At 35.0% G+C, this 16,212-nt stretch overlaps 1 protein-coding gene and 6 non-coding genes across 7 annotated transcripts; all 7 read left to right on the top strand.

The window, feature by feature from the left end:
* Positions 1-43: 43 nt before the first annotated feature.
* Trnai-aau (transfer RNA isoleucine (anticodon AAU)) lies at positions 44-117 on the top strand. Its single transcript has one exon. It is a non-coding gene; the product is annotated as a tRNA-Ile (tRNA).
* An 853-nt stretch (positions 118-970) lies between these two features.
* Positions 971-1,044, top strand: Trnai-aau (transfer RNA isoleucine (anticodon AAU)). The gene has a single exon. It is a non-coding gene; the product is annotated as a tRNA-Ile (tRNA).
* An 853-nt stretch (positions 1,045-1,897) lies between these two features.
* Trnat-agu (transfer RNA threonine (anticodon AGU)) lies at positions 1,898-1,971 on the top strand. The gene has a single exon. It is a non-coding gene; the product is annotated as a tRNA-Thr (tRNA).
* An 855-nt stretch (positions 1,972-2,826) lies between these two features.
* Positions 2,827-2,900, top strand: Trnat-agu (transfer RNA threonine (anticodon AGU)). The gene has a single exon. It is a non-coding gene; the product is annotated as a tRNA-Thr (tRNA).
* An 854-nt stretch (positions 2,901-3,754) lies between these two features.
* Trnat-agu (transfer RNA threonine (anticodon AGU)) lies at positions 3,755-3,828 on the top strand. Its single transcript has one exon. It is a non-coding gene; the product is annotated as a tRNA-Thr (tRNA).
* Positions 3,829-5,489: 1,661 nt separating this feature from the next.
* On the top strand, positions 5,490-6,227 carry LOC127702816 (uncharacterized). The gene has a single exon (XM_052207115.1). It carries the CDS (start codon positions 5,490-5,492, stop codon positions 6,225-6,227), a length of 738 nt encoding a protein of 245 aa, XP_052063075.1.
* Positions 6,228-11,310: 5,083 nt separating this feature from the next.
* Trnat-agu (transfer RNA threonine (anticodon AGU)) lies at positions 11,311-11,384 on the top strand. Its single transcript has one exon. It is a non-coding gene; the product is annotated as a tRNA-Thr (tRNA).
* The last annotated feature ends 4,828 nt before the right edge of the window (positions 11,385-16,212 follow it).

Below are 16,212 nucleotides of genomic sequence, written 5' to 3' on the forward strand. Positions count from 1 at the left end.
GTCTAGATATGAATATTGAATATTTCAAATCATTTAACGTGGAGCCTTCATAGATCAGTTGGTTAGAGCGCCAGTCTAATAAACTGGAGGTCGAGAGTTCGACTCTCTCTGAAGGCTATTTTTTTGCTGTCATATTCTGTTATTTTGCCTCACGTACACTTGCTCTTTATTTATCCCCCTATTCGTGATAACATTTAGAACTATCATAAAGTGCATCTCGATCAGTTACACTGGTTTGTGAGCAGGCTAAGCAATAATTTGAATTGTTAAAATGCAATTTCATTTGAACTGCTTCATCTATAAATGAATGGTTAATTAAAGGATTACAAGAAGTGGATCATGAATAATTTCAACCGAAGATTTGACTCGTCCATACGAAAGGTTGACAAATTATATCGCCAAATTTTGATATCATAGTGAAATGCGAATTGAACGTTTGATCTGACTTGTAGCAAATGTTAAAAACATTAAGTTCCAAATGAGAAATTTTGCTCTCAAATTCAAAAAGCCATTGTGAGATTCGAACTGCGGTCCTCGGTATTCCCTGTCTGGCCGTCAACCGACTGAGCTATGGCGACAGAATATTTTCAGACATCAGAATTGTATACTTATATCTAGTGGTTACTTTCGACTTCGAAAAGATAAGTACATCTTTTTGATTATTTAGCGTCATGACAAACAGGTAATTGACAAAAAAACTGTTTTGCAACTTCATCTATCAATAAATATGTCAATAGACCGAAACAACAAATATGATAAGATGATACGATAGAAAGACAAATCGATGTATGAACATAAAATCGACCGTGTCGTCTCATACTTAGGAAAAGTAAAACAGAAGCAACTGCATAACGTCTAGAATGTTAATTTTCCTCTGTCTATCTGTATGCACTTGTATATACTTGCCCATAGATCACGGAAGAATAAGTCTAGATATAAATATTGAATATTTCAAATCATTTAACGTGGAGCCTTCATAGATCAGTTGGTAAGAGCGCCAGTCTAATAAACTGGAGGTCGAGAGTTCGACTCTCTCTGAAGGCTATTTTTTTGCAGTCATTTTCTGTTATTTTGCCTCACGTACACTTACTCTTTATTTATCCCCCTATTCGTGATAACATTTAGAACTATCATAAAGTGCATCTCGATCAGTTACACTGGTTTGTGAGCAGGCTAAGCAATAATTTGAATTGTTAAAATGCAATTTCATTTGAACTGCTTCATCTATAAATGAATGGTTAATTAAAGGATTACAAGAAGTGGATCATGAATAATTTCAACCGAAGATTTGACTCGTCCATACGAAAGGTTGACAAATTATATCGCCAAATTTTGATATCATTTAGAAATGCGAATTGAACGTTTGATCTGACTTGTAGCAAATGTCAAAAACATTAAGTTCCAAATGAGAAATTTTGCTCTCAAATTCAAAAAGCCATTGTGAGATTCGAACTGCGGTCCTCGGTATTCCCTGTCTGGCCGTCAACCGACTGAGCTATGGCGAAAGAATAGTTTCAGGTATCAGAATTGTATACTTATATCTAGTGGTTACTTTCGACTTCGAAAAGATAAGTACATCTTTTTGGTTATTTAGCGTCATGACACATAGGTAATTGACAAAAAAACTGTTTTGCAACTTCATCTATCAATAAATATGTCAATAGACCGAAACAACAAATATGATAAGATGATACGATAGAAAGACAAATCGATGTATGAACATAAAATCGACCGTGTCGTCTCATACTTAGGAAAAGTAAAACAGAAGCAACTGCATAACGTCTAGAATGTTAATTTTCCTCTGTCTATCTGTATGCACTTGTATATACTTGCTCATAGATCACGGAAGAATAAGTCTAGATATAAATATTGAATATTTCAAATCATTTAACGTGGAGCCTTCATCGCTCAGTTAGTTAGATCGCCAGTCTAGTAAACTGGAGGTCGAGAGTTCGACTCTCTCTGAAGGCTATTTTTTTGCTGTCATTTTCTGTTATTTTGCCTCACGTACACTTACTCTTTATTTATCCCCCTATTCGTGATAACATTTAGAACTATCATAAAGTGCATCTCGATCAGTGTTACACTGGTTTGTGAGCAGGCTAAGCAATAATTTGAATTGTTAAAATGCAATTTCATTTGAACTGCTTCATCTATAAATGAATGGTTAATTAAAGGATTACAAGAAGTGGATCATGAATAATTTCAACCGAAGATTTGACTCGTCCATACGAAAGGTTGACAAATTATATCGCCAAATTTTGATATCATTTAGAAATGCGAATTGAACGTTTGATCTGACTTGTAGCAAATGTCAAAAACATTAAGTTCCAAATGAGAAATTTTGCTCTCAAATTCAAAAAGCCATTTTGAGATTCGAACTGCGGTCCTCGGTATTCCCTGTCTGGCCGTCAACCGACTGAGCTATGGCGACAGAATAGTTTCAGACATCAGAATTGTATACTTATATCTAGTGGTTACTTTCGACTTCGAAACGATAAGTACATCTTTTTGGTAATTTAGTGTCATGACAAACAGGTAATTGACAAAAAAACTGTTTTGCAACTTCATCTATCAATAAATATGTCAATAGACCGAAACAACAAATATGATAAGATGATACGATAGAAAGACAAATCGATGTATGAACATAAAATCGACCGTGTCGTCTCATACTTAGGAAAAGTAAAACAGAAGCAACTGCATAACGTCTAGAATGTTAATTTTCCTCTGTCTATCTGTATGCACTTGTATATACTTGCCCATGGATCACGGAAGAATAAGTCTAGATATAAATATTGAATATTTCAAATCATTTAACGTGGAGCCTTCATCGCTCAGTTGGTTAGAGCGCCAGTCTAGTAAACTGGAGGTCGAGAGTTCGACTCTCTCTGAAGGCTATTTTTTTTGCTGTCATTTTCTGTTATTTTGCCTCACGTACACTTACTCTTTATTTATCCCCCTATTCGTGATAACATTTAGAACTTTCATAAAGTGCATCTCGATCAGTTACACTGGTTTGTGAGCAGGCAAAGCAATAATTTGAATTGTTAAAATGCAATTTCATTTGAACTGCTTCATCTATAAATGAATGGTTAATTAAAGGATTACAAGAAGTGGATCATGAATAATTTCAACCGAAGATTTGACTCGTCCATACGAAAGGTTGACAAATTATATCGCCAAATGTTGATATCATTTAGAAATGCGAATTGAACGTTTGATCTGGCTTGTAGCAAATGTCAAAAACATTAAGTTCCAAATGAGAAATTTTGCTCTCAAATTCAAAAAGCCATTGTGAGATTCGAACTGCGGTCCTCGGTATTCCCTGTCTGGCCGTCAACCGACTGAGCTATGGCGACAGAATATTTTCAGACATCAGAATTGTATACTTATATCTAGTGGTTACTTTCGACTTCGAAAAGATAAGTACATCTTTTTGGTTATTTAGCGTCATGACAAACAGGTAATTGACAAAAAAACTGTTTTGCAACTTCATCTATCAATAAATATGTCAATAGACCGAAACAACAAATATGATAAGATGATACGATAGAAAGACAAATCGATGTATGAACATAAAATCGACCGTGTCGTTTCATACTTAGGAAAAGTAAAACAGAAGCAACTGCATAACGTCTAGAATGTTAATTTTCCTCTGTCTATCTGTATGCACTTGTATATACTTGCCCGTGGATCACGGAAGAATAAGTCTAGATATAAATATTGAATATTTCAAATCATTTAACGTGGAGCCTTCATCGCTCAGTTGGTTAGAGCGCCAGTCTAGTAAACTGGACGTCGAGAGTTCGACTCTCTCTGAAGGCTATTTTTTTTGCTGTCATTTTCTGTTATTTTGCCTCACGTACACTTACTCTTTATTTATCCCCCTATTCGTGATAACATTTAGAACTTTCATAAAGTGCATCTCGATCAGTTACACTGGTTTGTGAGCAGGCTAAGCAATAATTTGAATTGTTAAAATGCAATTTCATTTGAACTGCTTCATCTATAAATGAATGGTTAATTAAAGGATTACAAGAAGTGGATCATGAATAATTTCAACCGAAGATTTGACTCGTCCATACGAAAGGTTGACAAATTATATCGCCAAATTTTGATATCATTTAGAAATGCGAATTGAACGTTTAATCTGGCTTGCAGCAAATGTCAAAAACATTAAGTTCCAAATGAGAAATTTTGCTCTCAAATTCAAAAAAAGCCATTGTGAGATTCGAACTGCGGTCCTCGGTATTCCCTGTCTGGCCGTCAACCGACTGAGCTATGGCGACAGAATAGTTTCAGACATCAGAATTGTATACTTATATCTAGTGGTTACTTTCGACTTCGAAAAGATAAATACATCTTTTTGGTTATTTAGCGTCATGACAAACAGGTAATTGACAAAAAAACTGTTTTGCAACTTCATCTATCAATAAATATGTCAATAGACCGAAACAACAAATATGATAAGATGATACGATAGAAAGACAAATCGATGTATGAACATAAAATCGACCGTGTCGTCTCATACTTAGGAAAAGTAAAACAGAAGCAACTGCATAACGTCTAGAATGTTAATTTTCCTCTGTCTATCTTTATGCACTTGTATATACTTGCCCATAGATCACGGAAGAATAAGTCTAGATATAAATATTGAATATTTCAAATCATTTAACGTGGAGCCTTCATAGCTCAGTTGGTTAGAGCGCCAGGACTTCCGGTTTGGACATTCAGCAAGAAGGACGTAATTTTCAAAGCTGATTTTCAATCGAAATTTTTCTCGTCTTTGGACGAGCCATCCATGGCTTTTAAGGTGTAAGTGAATACTCCCAGTGACATTACATTTGAGAATCGTGAATTATTTTCCATATTTCTGACATTTTAAAGTGTTTTCGTAACCTCCCTTCACCATGCCTGGTGAAATGGGGGCGAATAGAACTGTGAAGGAACAGACTGTCTTTGTTGATGTTGGGGACAATAAAAATGTTTCGGCCTTGTCGGTTATAAATAGTGTAGAAGCAGAAGTTGGTGATGGTGTAGTGGAGGCTTGTGTACCTAAAAGCGGAAACGTGTATGAAATAACACTTAAAGAATTAGAAGCTGTTGATTTGTTATGCGACACGGGGTTCAAAGTTAACAATGTGAAATTTAAGCCAAACGCTGTATTTTCAAAGCAAAAAATGGTGAGCTTCCTTAATGTGTCATATTATGTGACGGATGAAGAAATTACCAAAAAACTTGAAGATTTCGGTGCCGAACTAATATCGCCTATTAAACGCCAAATGCATCCTGGCACGACCATTGGAGATGGTACAAGGTACGTAGTAGTAAGGTTCCCAGAATTTCGTCAAAGTCTACCGTACAGTATGAAATTTTCTACAGGTGTCAATTCGCACGAATACATAAGAGTATTACATGACAATCAGAAAAGGGTCTGCTCGAAATGCTTCGAGTCCGGCCATGTTTATATTAAATGCCCTGACAATATGTGTTATCATTGCAAAGATAGTGGTCATTTGGCTCGCAATTGTCCGAAACCACGCTGTGATAAGTGTCAGCGATATCCAGCCAGCTGTATTTGTGAACCTGTATGGGGTCATGATCGTCCTGATACTGAACCCCAAAATGACTCTAAAGCTGAAGACTCTAATGTCGAAAATGATAATGCAACTAATGATGAACAAATGGAAGAAGATGAAGAGGTTAAGAATGATGATCGTGATGATGTAGATGATGTAGATGATGCGCTAAATTTAGATGACCGTGATGATTCAACAGATGTAAAAGAAAATTCTGATGTTAATACTGCCCAAGATGAACTAAACCTAGATGAAAATCCTAACACTGATTCCAGTAACAATACTCCTGACGATGATGATGAACAAACTGAAGTTATGACAGTACATGAACATTCAAAAGACAATTTAATTGACAATGAAATAATTATTTTGCATAAAAAAGGGGGGTCCAAAAAAGTGAACGAGAAAGTTTCTCATGAGTCAAATGTTGACATGGTTGATTGTGATCATGACAAAAATGTAGAGTCTTCGATTGCCAGTGAATCAGAAATGGAAATTACTGATGAGGAACTGGCTCGTAGTATGGGTAAAAAAAGAAGGCGTCGTTTAGTTACTAGCCCTAACCTCACCCCTGAGGACATTAAGAAGATGAAGTCTAATCCTAAGTCTAAACTCTCCCCTAATCAACCAAGTTCAAGTTCATAGGTACACACCTTTATTGTTTATTTTTCTTGTTGATGGTAAATATTGTTAGCATAAATGCTAATGGTCTCAGAGATGTAACAAAGTTTCATAATTTTACAAAATATTGTTCAGAAAATTATTTTGATATTGTTGGTATCCAAGAAACCTTTTGGGATGATGGTATTATTCCAAATATTGAAAAATTTTGGGAAGGAAAAATATATTTTTGTAATGGTGTAAACCTGAGACAAGGTGTTGCTTTTTTAGTAAGCAAAAGAGTACAAAATCAAGTGTCCGAAATTCAAAGTTTTGACGGTAGATGTATCCATATTTCCTTTAAACAGGACGATAAAACTATTGATATAATTAATTGCAAATTAAAAACATTATGCAAGAAAAAAATAAGTTTTTTGAGAAACTTGCTTCTAAAATGACGAATTCAGAAAATATAATTTTGCTAGGTGGTATGAATACATCTCTGTCAAATCTTGATCGTTGTGGTAAAACAGTACACACTCAAGATAAAGCATACAAAGAACTCACAAACATGTGTGACATGTTTAATTTGTATGATGTATGGCGAGCGAGAAATCAAAATGCACGAACCTTCTCTTGGCGTCGTATCGTTCAAAATGTCCTAATTCAAAGTAGAATTGACCACATTTTTATTCCGAAAGCATATTCACACTTCGTCAAAAACGTGTATTATAAACATAATACTTTCAGTGACCACTCTTTTGTCAATCTAAATATAGATTTTACTGAAATTGAGAGAGGCCCAGGGTTATGGATATTTAATAATTTGTTATTACATGACGAGGATTATGTTCAAAAAATTTCACGATTAATTGAAAAAGAAAAAAGTTGTAGACTTTTTGATGATGAGCCGCTTATTTGGTATGACAATTTAAAATTTAAAATAAAACAATTATCAAAATCCTATGCGCAAAATAAATCGCGTATTGAAAAGTCAGAATATTTTAAGCTTCAAAATGAATACGAAAAACTATCGTCTATGGCGGTAAATAATGTAAATTTTGATGTAAATAAGTTCGAAGAAATGAAACTAAAACTTAAAACATATGAAGATAAAATTTGTAAAGGTGCAATTTTGCGCTCAAAGGCCCAATGGGCTATAGACGGTGATAAAAGTTCTAAATATATTTTGCAACTTGAAAAATATAAACAAAATAGTAACGCTATAAAAGAATTAAAAACAACCGAGGGCAAAATTTTAAAAACTACAGATGAAATTTTAGAAGAAGTACATAAATTTTATAAAGAGTTATACTCTAGTACAGTAATAAATAAAGATAAGGCAACAGAAATTTTGGAATTTATTTCTGAAAAAGTTTCTGATGAAGACAGTGAAAATATAGAAACCGATTTAACTCTACATGAAATTAAATCGTCATTATTTGGCATGTCAAAAAATAAATCTCTGGGTCCTGATGGATTAACAGTTGAATTCTTTTGTAAATTTTTTCATTTGTTTGGTGAGATTTTTCTTAAATTTTTTAAAGTTATAGAAGAAGAACATATACTAACAAGATCCATGCGGCATGGTATAATAAACTTAGTTTATAAAAACAAAGGGGATAAAAAATTATTAAAAAATTTTAGACCGATATCCTTGCTTTCTGTAGACTACAAAATAATTGCTAGAATAATGTCCAATAGATTAAAATTTGTTCTACCGAAATTAGTGTCTAGTTTTCAAACATGTTGCATACTAGGCCGCGACATTGCAGACACTACATCAAGTATAAGAGATCTAATTGAAATAATTGAAAATGATGATTTAGAAGCCTATCTTATTAAAGTTGACCAGGAAAAAGCTTTTGATAAAGTTGACCATGATTATCTGTTTTTAGTTTTAGAAAAATTTGGTTTTGGTCCTAAATTTATGCAGTGGATTAAAATATTTTATAACAATGTAAACAGCAGTGTAAAATGTAATGGTTTCCTTACAAAGTATGTTAAACTTAATAATTCAATAAAACAAGGATGTCCAGTTTCTGCTCTCCTCTATGTGTTGGTGGCAGAACCATTAGGTCAAGCTATAATTAAAAATGAAAATATTCAGAGTGTTAATATCCCAAAGTCAAATGTAAATGCTAAAATATTTCAACACGCAGATGACACAAATATTTTTACTTCAAATAAAAAATCTGTAAATGAAACTTTCAAAGTTCTTAATTTGTACAGTGAGGCTTCTGGAGCTAAAATTAATAGACAAAAATCTGAAATTATGAGTTTAGGTTCTGGCAGTTTTACTGATTCAGAGTTAGATAAATTACAAATACAAAAATGTGAAAATGTAACAAAAGTCTTAGGCATATATGTTGGAAAGGATAAAGAGTTATGTGAACTTCTTAACTGGAAAGATAAAATAAAAAAGATAAAACAATTTTATTCTTTTGGAATAAAAGAGATTTAACTTTACCAGGTCGAGCTATAGTTTTAACTTCCCTTATAATGTCGAGGTTATATTATACTGTAACTATATGTCCATTGCCGGAAAAAGTTAAAAATGAAATCCGTCTAATTGTTATAAAGTTTCTTTGGCAAAATAAATCACATTTAGTAAGATATCAAAGTGTAGTAGGTACAAAAATGGAAGGTGGATTAAACATTCCTGATATTTTTCTAAAAATGCAAGCCTTTGGATTAAAATTTCTTAAAAAATATTTGGATCCTGAATGTCAATCAATTTGGAAAGGTGCGTTTGAATACTTTATCTCTAAAATCGATAATATGGATTTAAAACAAGATATTGTTTATACGCATTTAAATTCAAAACAGATTAAACACTTACCACTTTATTATCAAGAAATGATAAACGCGTATTAAAAAATAAAATCCAATTTCAAAATCGATTTTCAAGTGCAACATGTATATAATAATCCGCTGTTTTGTAATCCAAATATAACATGCAACGGTAAAATGCTTCTGTTTGAAAAATTCATTCAAACAGGCTTGATACGGATAAAAGACATTTGCTATGAATTTATGCCGGGTTTCTTCACATCGAATTCAATAGATGAAATAATAAAACAAAAATTTCCTGATGAAAAAACAGAACAAATAAAAACAGCTTTCGAAAAAATCATACGATGTATTCCTGAAGAGTGGAAAGAACTATTAAAATCCGAAAATCCTCTGAATGTTGAGATTACTCCGATTGTTAAAATTTGTTTAGATAACGACAGAGAAATTCACCTTAGAAGTGCTGTGACGAAATTATTTTACAGTCTTCTTCTGTCAAAATTTTTTGAAACGCCCTCTGCTGAAAAGCATTGGGCGGAGCAATATCCGTCTTTCAATTTCAAAAGTCTTTATGTGGTTGTCAATCAGAGTTGTTTACCTCCTGATTGTCATTGTTTAAACTATAGGATTGTCCATCGAGCTATTTTTATACTTGAAAAGTTGGTCAGAATAGGTCAGGCAGATACTGGCACATGCAAAACGTGCGGCCAGGGTATAGAAAATCTTAGTCACCTGTTTGTACATTGTCAAAAGTTCAAACCACTTCATGATTACCTGAAAGACATATTACACAACATTTTTATCAATATCCGGCTAATATGGTTAATTCCATTGATTATGAACAGTTATTTTTACTTGGGTTTTTGAAACGTTCACAAGTTATTAATACTTACTTTTTAAATTTTTTCCTCAGTGTAGCCCGACTTTGCATATTCAAAACACGGAATTTAAAAGTTTTTCATGACAAAGACATAGATGCACTTCGTCTATTCAAGTACACAATTAAAAAATACATTGAATACGCATACATGTATGATAAAATGACACAACAAAGACAATTATTTTACAAATATTTTTTAAACAATAACACTTTATTGGATATTCAAAATGACAACATAGTTTTGTTTGTCTAGACAGTTTCTTCAATTTGATTGGTTGTTAGAACAAAAGATCACATTCCAATGTAAAATTATCGATCGCATTTAGGTGTGTTCGACTTTTGAAAATATTTGAGAGTTGTCTCGCTTTCAATATATAACTTATATTGAATCTGTCCTGTTCAATTCATATACACTTTTGATAAATGAATTACTATAGAATAAATTGGGACTAATATGCTATACATTTTTAAAATTTTTTAACGTGTATCATCTAGATGTATTTTATTTTTTTCCTAATGTAGGAGGATAACTACTAACAACTCTGTAAATAGAAAACTTCTCACCAATGAGGAATGTCTAATGCTGACAGTATGTAAATATGTAATAAAAATTTTATTAATGATAAAAAGAGCGCCAGTCTAGTAAACTGGAGGTCGAGAGTTCGACTCTCTCTGAAGGCTATTTTTTTGCTGTCATTTTCTGTTATTTTGCCTCATGTACACTTACTCTTTATTTATCCCCCTATTCGTGATAACATTTAGAACTTTCATAAAGTGCATCTCGATCAGTTACACTGGTTTGTGAGCAGGCTAAGCAATAATTTGAATTTCATTGGAACTGCTTCATCTAAAAAATTAAAAATGAATGGTTAATTAAAGAATTACAAGAGTTCGAACATAAATAATTTCAACCGAAGATTTGACTCGCCCAAACGAAAGGTTGACAAATTATATCGCCAAATTATGATATCATTTAGAAATGCGAATTGAACGTATGATCTGGCTTGTAGCAAATGTCAAAAACATTAAGTTCCAAATGAAAAATTTTGCTCTCAAATTCAAAAAGCCACTGTGAAATTCGAACTGCGGTCCTCGGTATTCCCTGTCTGGCCGTCAACCGACTGAGCTATGGCGACAGAATAATTTCAGACACCAGAATTGTATACTTATATCTAGTGGTTACTTTCGACATTGAAAAGATAAGTACATCTTTTTGGTTATTTAGCGTCATGACAAACAGGTAATTGACAAAAAAACTGTTTTGCAACTTCATTTATCAATAAATATGTCAATAGACCGAAACAACAAATATGATAAGATGAAGCAACTGCATAACGTCTAGAATGTTAATTTTCCTCTGTCTATCTGTGTGCACTTGTATATATACTTGCCCATAGATCACGGAAGAGTAAGTCTAGATATAAATATTGAATATTTCAAATCATTTAACGTGGAGCCTTCATAGCTCAGTTGGTTAGAGCGCCAGTCTAGTAAACTGGAGGTCGAGAGTTCGACTCTCTCTGAAGGCTATTTTTTTTGCTGTCATTTTCTGTTATTTTGCCTCATGTACACTTACTCTTTATTTATCCCCCTATTCGTGATAACATTTAGAACTTTCATAAAGTGCATCTCGATCAGTTACACTGGTCTGTGAGCAGACTAAGCAATACTTTGAATTGTTAAAATGCAATTTCATTGGAACTGCTTCATCTAAACATGAATGGTTAATTAAAGGAGCATTTAACGTGGAGCCTTCAAAGCTCAGTTGGTTAGTTAATGAGTATTACACTGTTTTCCCATATCTTTAATTTGCATCAGAAAGGATGGAGATCTGAAACAAAAATCAATCAATTAATTATTGTCATATTGATATTTCTGTATCCCCCTACAAGTCATGTGTATGTGTATTTGGAATATAACGATGACTGATTAGTACTTATGATCTGGTGAATTAACAAAAGTGTATATATGTTATATATGGTACTCCACATTTGTAACTTTCTATATCTAATTTATGTAATCGTGGAGCCATGACGGTTCTTTTTCTGACGACTGGAATATCTGATTGGCGTTTTAGCTTTTTTTAGGAGGAAACGAATTAGTTTGTGTCGAATCCATAGGAGTGCTTTGTGTAATGGGCATTTTTCGGACCATCTGTTGCTATTGGTAAGTTTGGTAGTTGTGAATGATTCAACGCAATATCTGGGAGGTGTGACTCTATTCGGTGAGAGTCTCGATCCTGGTCGTTCTGTTTATCTGGTGTAGCAGACAAGTTTTCGGTGTGCACCTTCTTTTTAAACAAGGAACACTAGAAGGTTTTGTTTTACCCTCAGGAGATGATTCATGTAACACTGGCTTTATTTGTTTGGCTAATAATTTCAAATCACTGTCAATTGACATCCTTTTTGGGTATTTAGTAACTGGTTCGTATTTCCGACTAAATTTTCTGTTGCGAAGGGTAACTCTACCTGATCAATCAATATAACATATTGGTCAAATTGATTTACCTAGATAACTCCTGTTTTGTCTCATTTCAGGGGATTCGGACTAATCTGTTTTTGGATTCGGACATGGTCGCCAATAGTCAGTGGAGGTAGTTGTTTTGTGTGCTCGGAAAGTTTTTTCGCGACCTTGATGTGTCTATGCCACACAGCCTGCTCACGTCTCGATAAAGTGTCACGCCATGCGTCATGTGGTTTATACCGACCTGGAAGAATCGGAATGAAATCACGTATTGGACGTCCAAACACTCACATAGCTGGTGATAATCTTGTATCTCTATCAGGTATATTGCGATATTGTAGGATTGATCGTTGTAAAGAATCTGTTTGAAGTTCGCCGTTTAGTCCAGTGTTATCAGTGATTAAACGTTGGACTGTTTTTACGCCAACTTCAGTTCTGTAATTGCTATGCGGAAAGCTAGGCAACCGATGAAAGGCGATGGCGTACTCCCCATACTTTAAGAAATTGCCTTGTTGTAGAGGCAGTGAATTCTGGACCTCCGTCTGAAGATAACACATCAGGTATTCCATAAGTAACAAATGTTAAGGCTTTCAACTAGACCTTGTGAGCTCTCAATGATTGGCCATATGCAGTTAGAATAAATGTCTTCGACCACCAGGTAAATGACGCCTTTATAATGGAAAAAATCAGCGCGCACACATTATATAGGGTAAATCGGCTTAACAGGTGGTGTTGGTGGAGCACTTTGTTGTGATGGTGCCATTTGATTACATTGGTTACACTCGTTTTGTAGAGTAGTGATATTTGGGGTTATTCCATGCCAAAAGACTAAAATTCTGCTCTTGACATAATTGACGCAACACCTTGGTGTGCTGAATGACGTATCGCCAAGACATTGTTGCGAAGGGCAGGTGGAATAACGATGCGATCCTTGTACATGAATACACAATCTACAGTGTAGAGATCTTCTCGAAACTGGAAAAATTCATAAAGTTCAGTAGGCATTTCATGGCGGAATTCAGGCATTCCATTTTCGATTATTTCTACCAGTTTAACCATATCATCGTTACTGTTGGTAGCAACACGTACCATGTGCCATGTGCCTGATTGTAGAGTGTTTATTGACGAGACTGCGGCAAGTTGAATTTTGACATTTGAACAACATCAGCAGTACGGTGTTTTACTCCTGGGATATGCATCATTCTGACCTTATAACGCAATGTTTTTGCCTTAAGGTTTCTTAGCTTGGTATTTGAAATCTGGTCAAGTGATCGGTCACCAAAAATTTTGTGTAGTGGTTTGTGATCAACGGCAATTGTGAGTTCTTCACAACCAAGAACGAAACACCTCGCTTTATCTAGTGCGTCAACAACAGCTAAGGCCTCACCATCTACTGGAGCATACCATGATTTAGCATCATGAGTGAGGCGACTGCCTACTAGTGTAATTTTCGAACCCTCGTGACAACAGAATAGTAAAAGCTTTGGGTATTCGCAATGCTTCTGGAATAACCAGAATCCAAATACGGCTTTTGACCAGTCAGTTGCTAAGCACTTAATTTTCGATTTGTCAAATATGCGCACTCCTTCCTCGATTTCACTAACAATTACTGTCTTTGTTTCTTGTAAGGGATTTCCAGCTGGTTATCCCAACGAAACGGTGTATAAGGTTTAATTAATTGACGAAAGGGTTCGCCGACTGGAACGGGCTCAATAACACCTAGCCTGACGTCTTGATCTAAGGATGCTTTCACGTCATCCTTCTAGTGCAAAGGAACTGGAAGCGGAGTATGACATGCAACTGGCGTTGCTTTAGGGTCAATCATTAATTTCAAAGGTGCACATTCCATGAGTGTCAGTGGTTGATACTCACAGGTATCAAAAGTGCTCGACTTGTAGTGTTAAAGTAGAAAGTCTCGGAGTTTCGGTACGTTCTCCCCTGTGGGTGGGAACGGAAGTTTCACTGGTATCGGAGGAGGTGTTTGCCTCTTTGGACAGTTTCAATCAACTTGTGTTTTGAACCTGTTCTCATCGTTTGTCGGGAAGGAAGTAACAGTGACACTCCGGCGATTTCACAAATAGTAGGAAAGTTCTTAGATATTATGCCAAGTGTAATGGAAGCCTCTGTGCTGAGAAAGAATTTGTCTGAGCTGTCTGTTATATACACAATTTGTCTAGTTTCTAGTTCTTGGTTATCTTGGTCCTTTCCTGATAGTCTGAGAATGACTGCCCCATGTATATCAATGCCTTTGTTGTAAGCATATTCACCGGTATGAGGTCACGTTTTGTTAGTCCAATTTTGTGAAGCACTTTCCAGCTAGGCAACTTTGACAACCAGTGTCATCAATTGCAGGGATGACTGCATTTCTTTGTTGACACACTTCAGAGTTTTGAAAACCAAGTTGCTTGTTATCATCATCTACAACTTTAACAACTATGTTGATGAACGGCTGCGGTTGTGATGGTCGTTTAACCCATGTGTTATACATTTGCGAGTAAATATATGATCAAGCTGGATGGTTCTTTTCTCTTGAGGGGATACAGTTGCCGCACAAAAAGAATCGAATACAGCACTTTCAGTTTCTTCATTTGGTTTCACTTTTGGCTTACTGATATTGCTTCGACATACGTATTCATAATTGTTTTCCCGTTCACAGTTTTTGCAAGTATGTTTGTATGCAGGACATTCTTTCTTCCTGATTTTGGGTGGAGCACCCTTTCCGTGTTCCTTTTTTCCACAGAAGCTACATAACCTTGTTGTTAACAAAGTTTTTCATGTCTTTGGCAACGTTAGAATTTCGTCTTCGACGGTATGAACTACAGGCGGCTTCAGTGCCTTGTGAATCAAGAAGGCGTGATGCAAAACGCTTATCGGCTTCCTTGGCTTCAACAAATTTAAAGTCTTGTTCTAATGTCATTTCCTGATTTTTGTCTCCTAAGAGATCTAACTGAATATCAGGGTTACTTAGTCCACGGGTTAGTACATCACGTAAGATTGCTTCTGTGTAGTCGACACTATGCTCACATTCCGGACATTGCAATGTGAATTTTCAAACGCTGGCTTGGCCTCGGAGTCTGGCACCAAATAAACGTACTGTCTCGTCTCGATCCTGCGTCCTGCCATGAATTAAAACACGTGCTACCATAGTGTTTTCATCTCTCACTGCCAGTGTTCGCATGGCTGCAAGTACTTGTTGTTCATATTTATCAACAAGGTAACCTCCGGCAGATCTTGTAATTCTCTTCGCAAAGTTTCATCACAATATTCTAGAAGTTGAATAACATGGTCTTTGAAACTGACCTTAGTTGCTTGAATGTAGTCTTTACAACGAGAGACAAAGTATGTACAATCTTCACTAGAACTAGCTGATGCAGCAGTTGGACTTTTTTTATTTTTTGCTGAGACAATGGCACCAGCGGGTGCCAAATGAACTGTTGTATCAATTTCCCCGTTTAAACAATACAACATTCGTTTATCCTTAATTCTATCAAAATATTAAAATCGTAAGTAATGCTGAAACCACAACAGCGTCGAGATCATCTGTCTCATATTGGCAATCAGGTACTGGGCACTTCACTGCAGGCATGTTGTAACGTTACGTCAACAGTTCTGAAAAGTGTTGTGAGTTAAGATATCTCCCGATTGTGTATTTTGAAATGTTAGAGGCTTCGTATATTTTGTCTGAATTAAAATCAAGTATAGAAAAATGGTTCTGACCAAGCAAAAATGAAAGACAAGAATAACACAATAACACAATGGCGGGGTGTATAAGTACCGAGCCACGCCAAAAGTATTATACTAAAAATGGACTAAACAGTAAAGGTTAAAAATGTACAAGGACAAATAAAAAGACCACTATAACACGTAATTAAGATGATAAACAACGTCAATACC

Source organism: Mytilus californianus, unplaced genomic scaffold (assembly GCF_021869535.1).
Source record: "Mytilus californianus isolate M0D057914Y unplaced genomic scaffold, xbMytCali1.0.p SCAF_5, whole genome shotgun sequence".
Lineage (NCBI taxonomy): Eukaryota > Metazoa > Mollusca > Bivalvia > Mytilida > Mytilidae > Mytilus > Mytilus californianus.

Coding starts and splice junctions, on each gene's coding strand:
- LOC127702816 (XM_052207115.1), top strand. CDS start 5,490: ATGTGTTATCATTGCAAAGATAGTGGTCATTTGGCTCGCAATTGTCCG.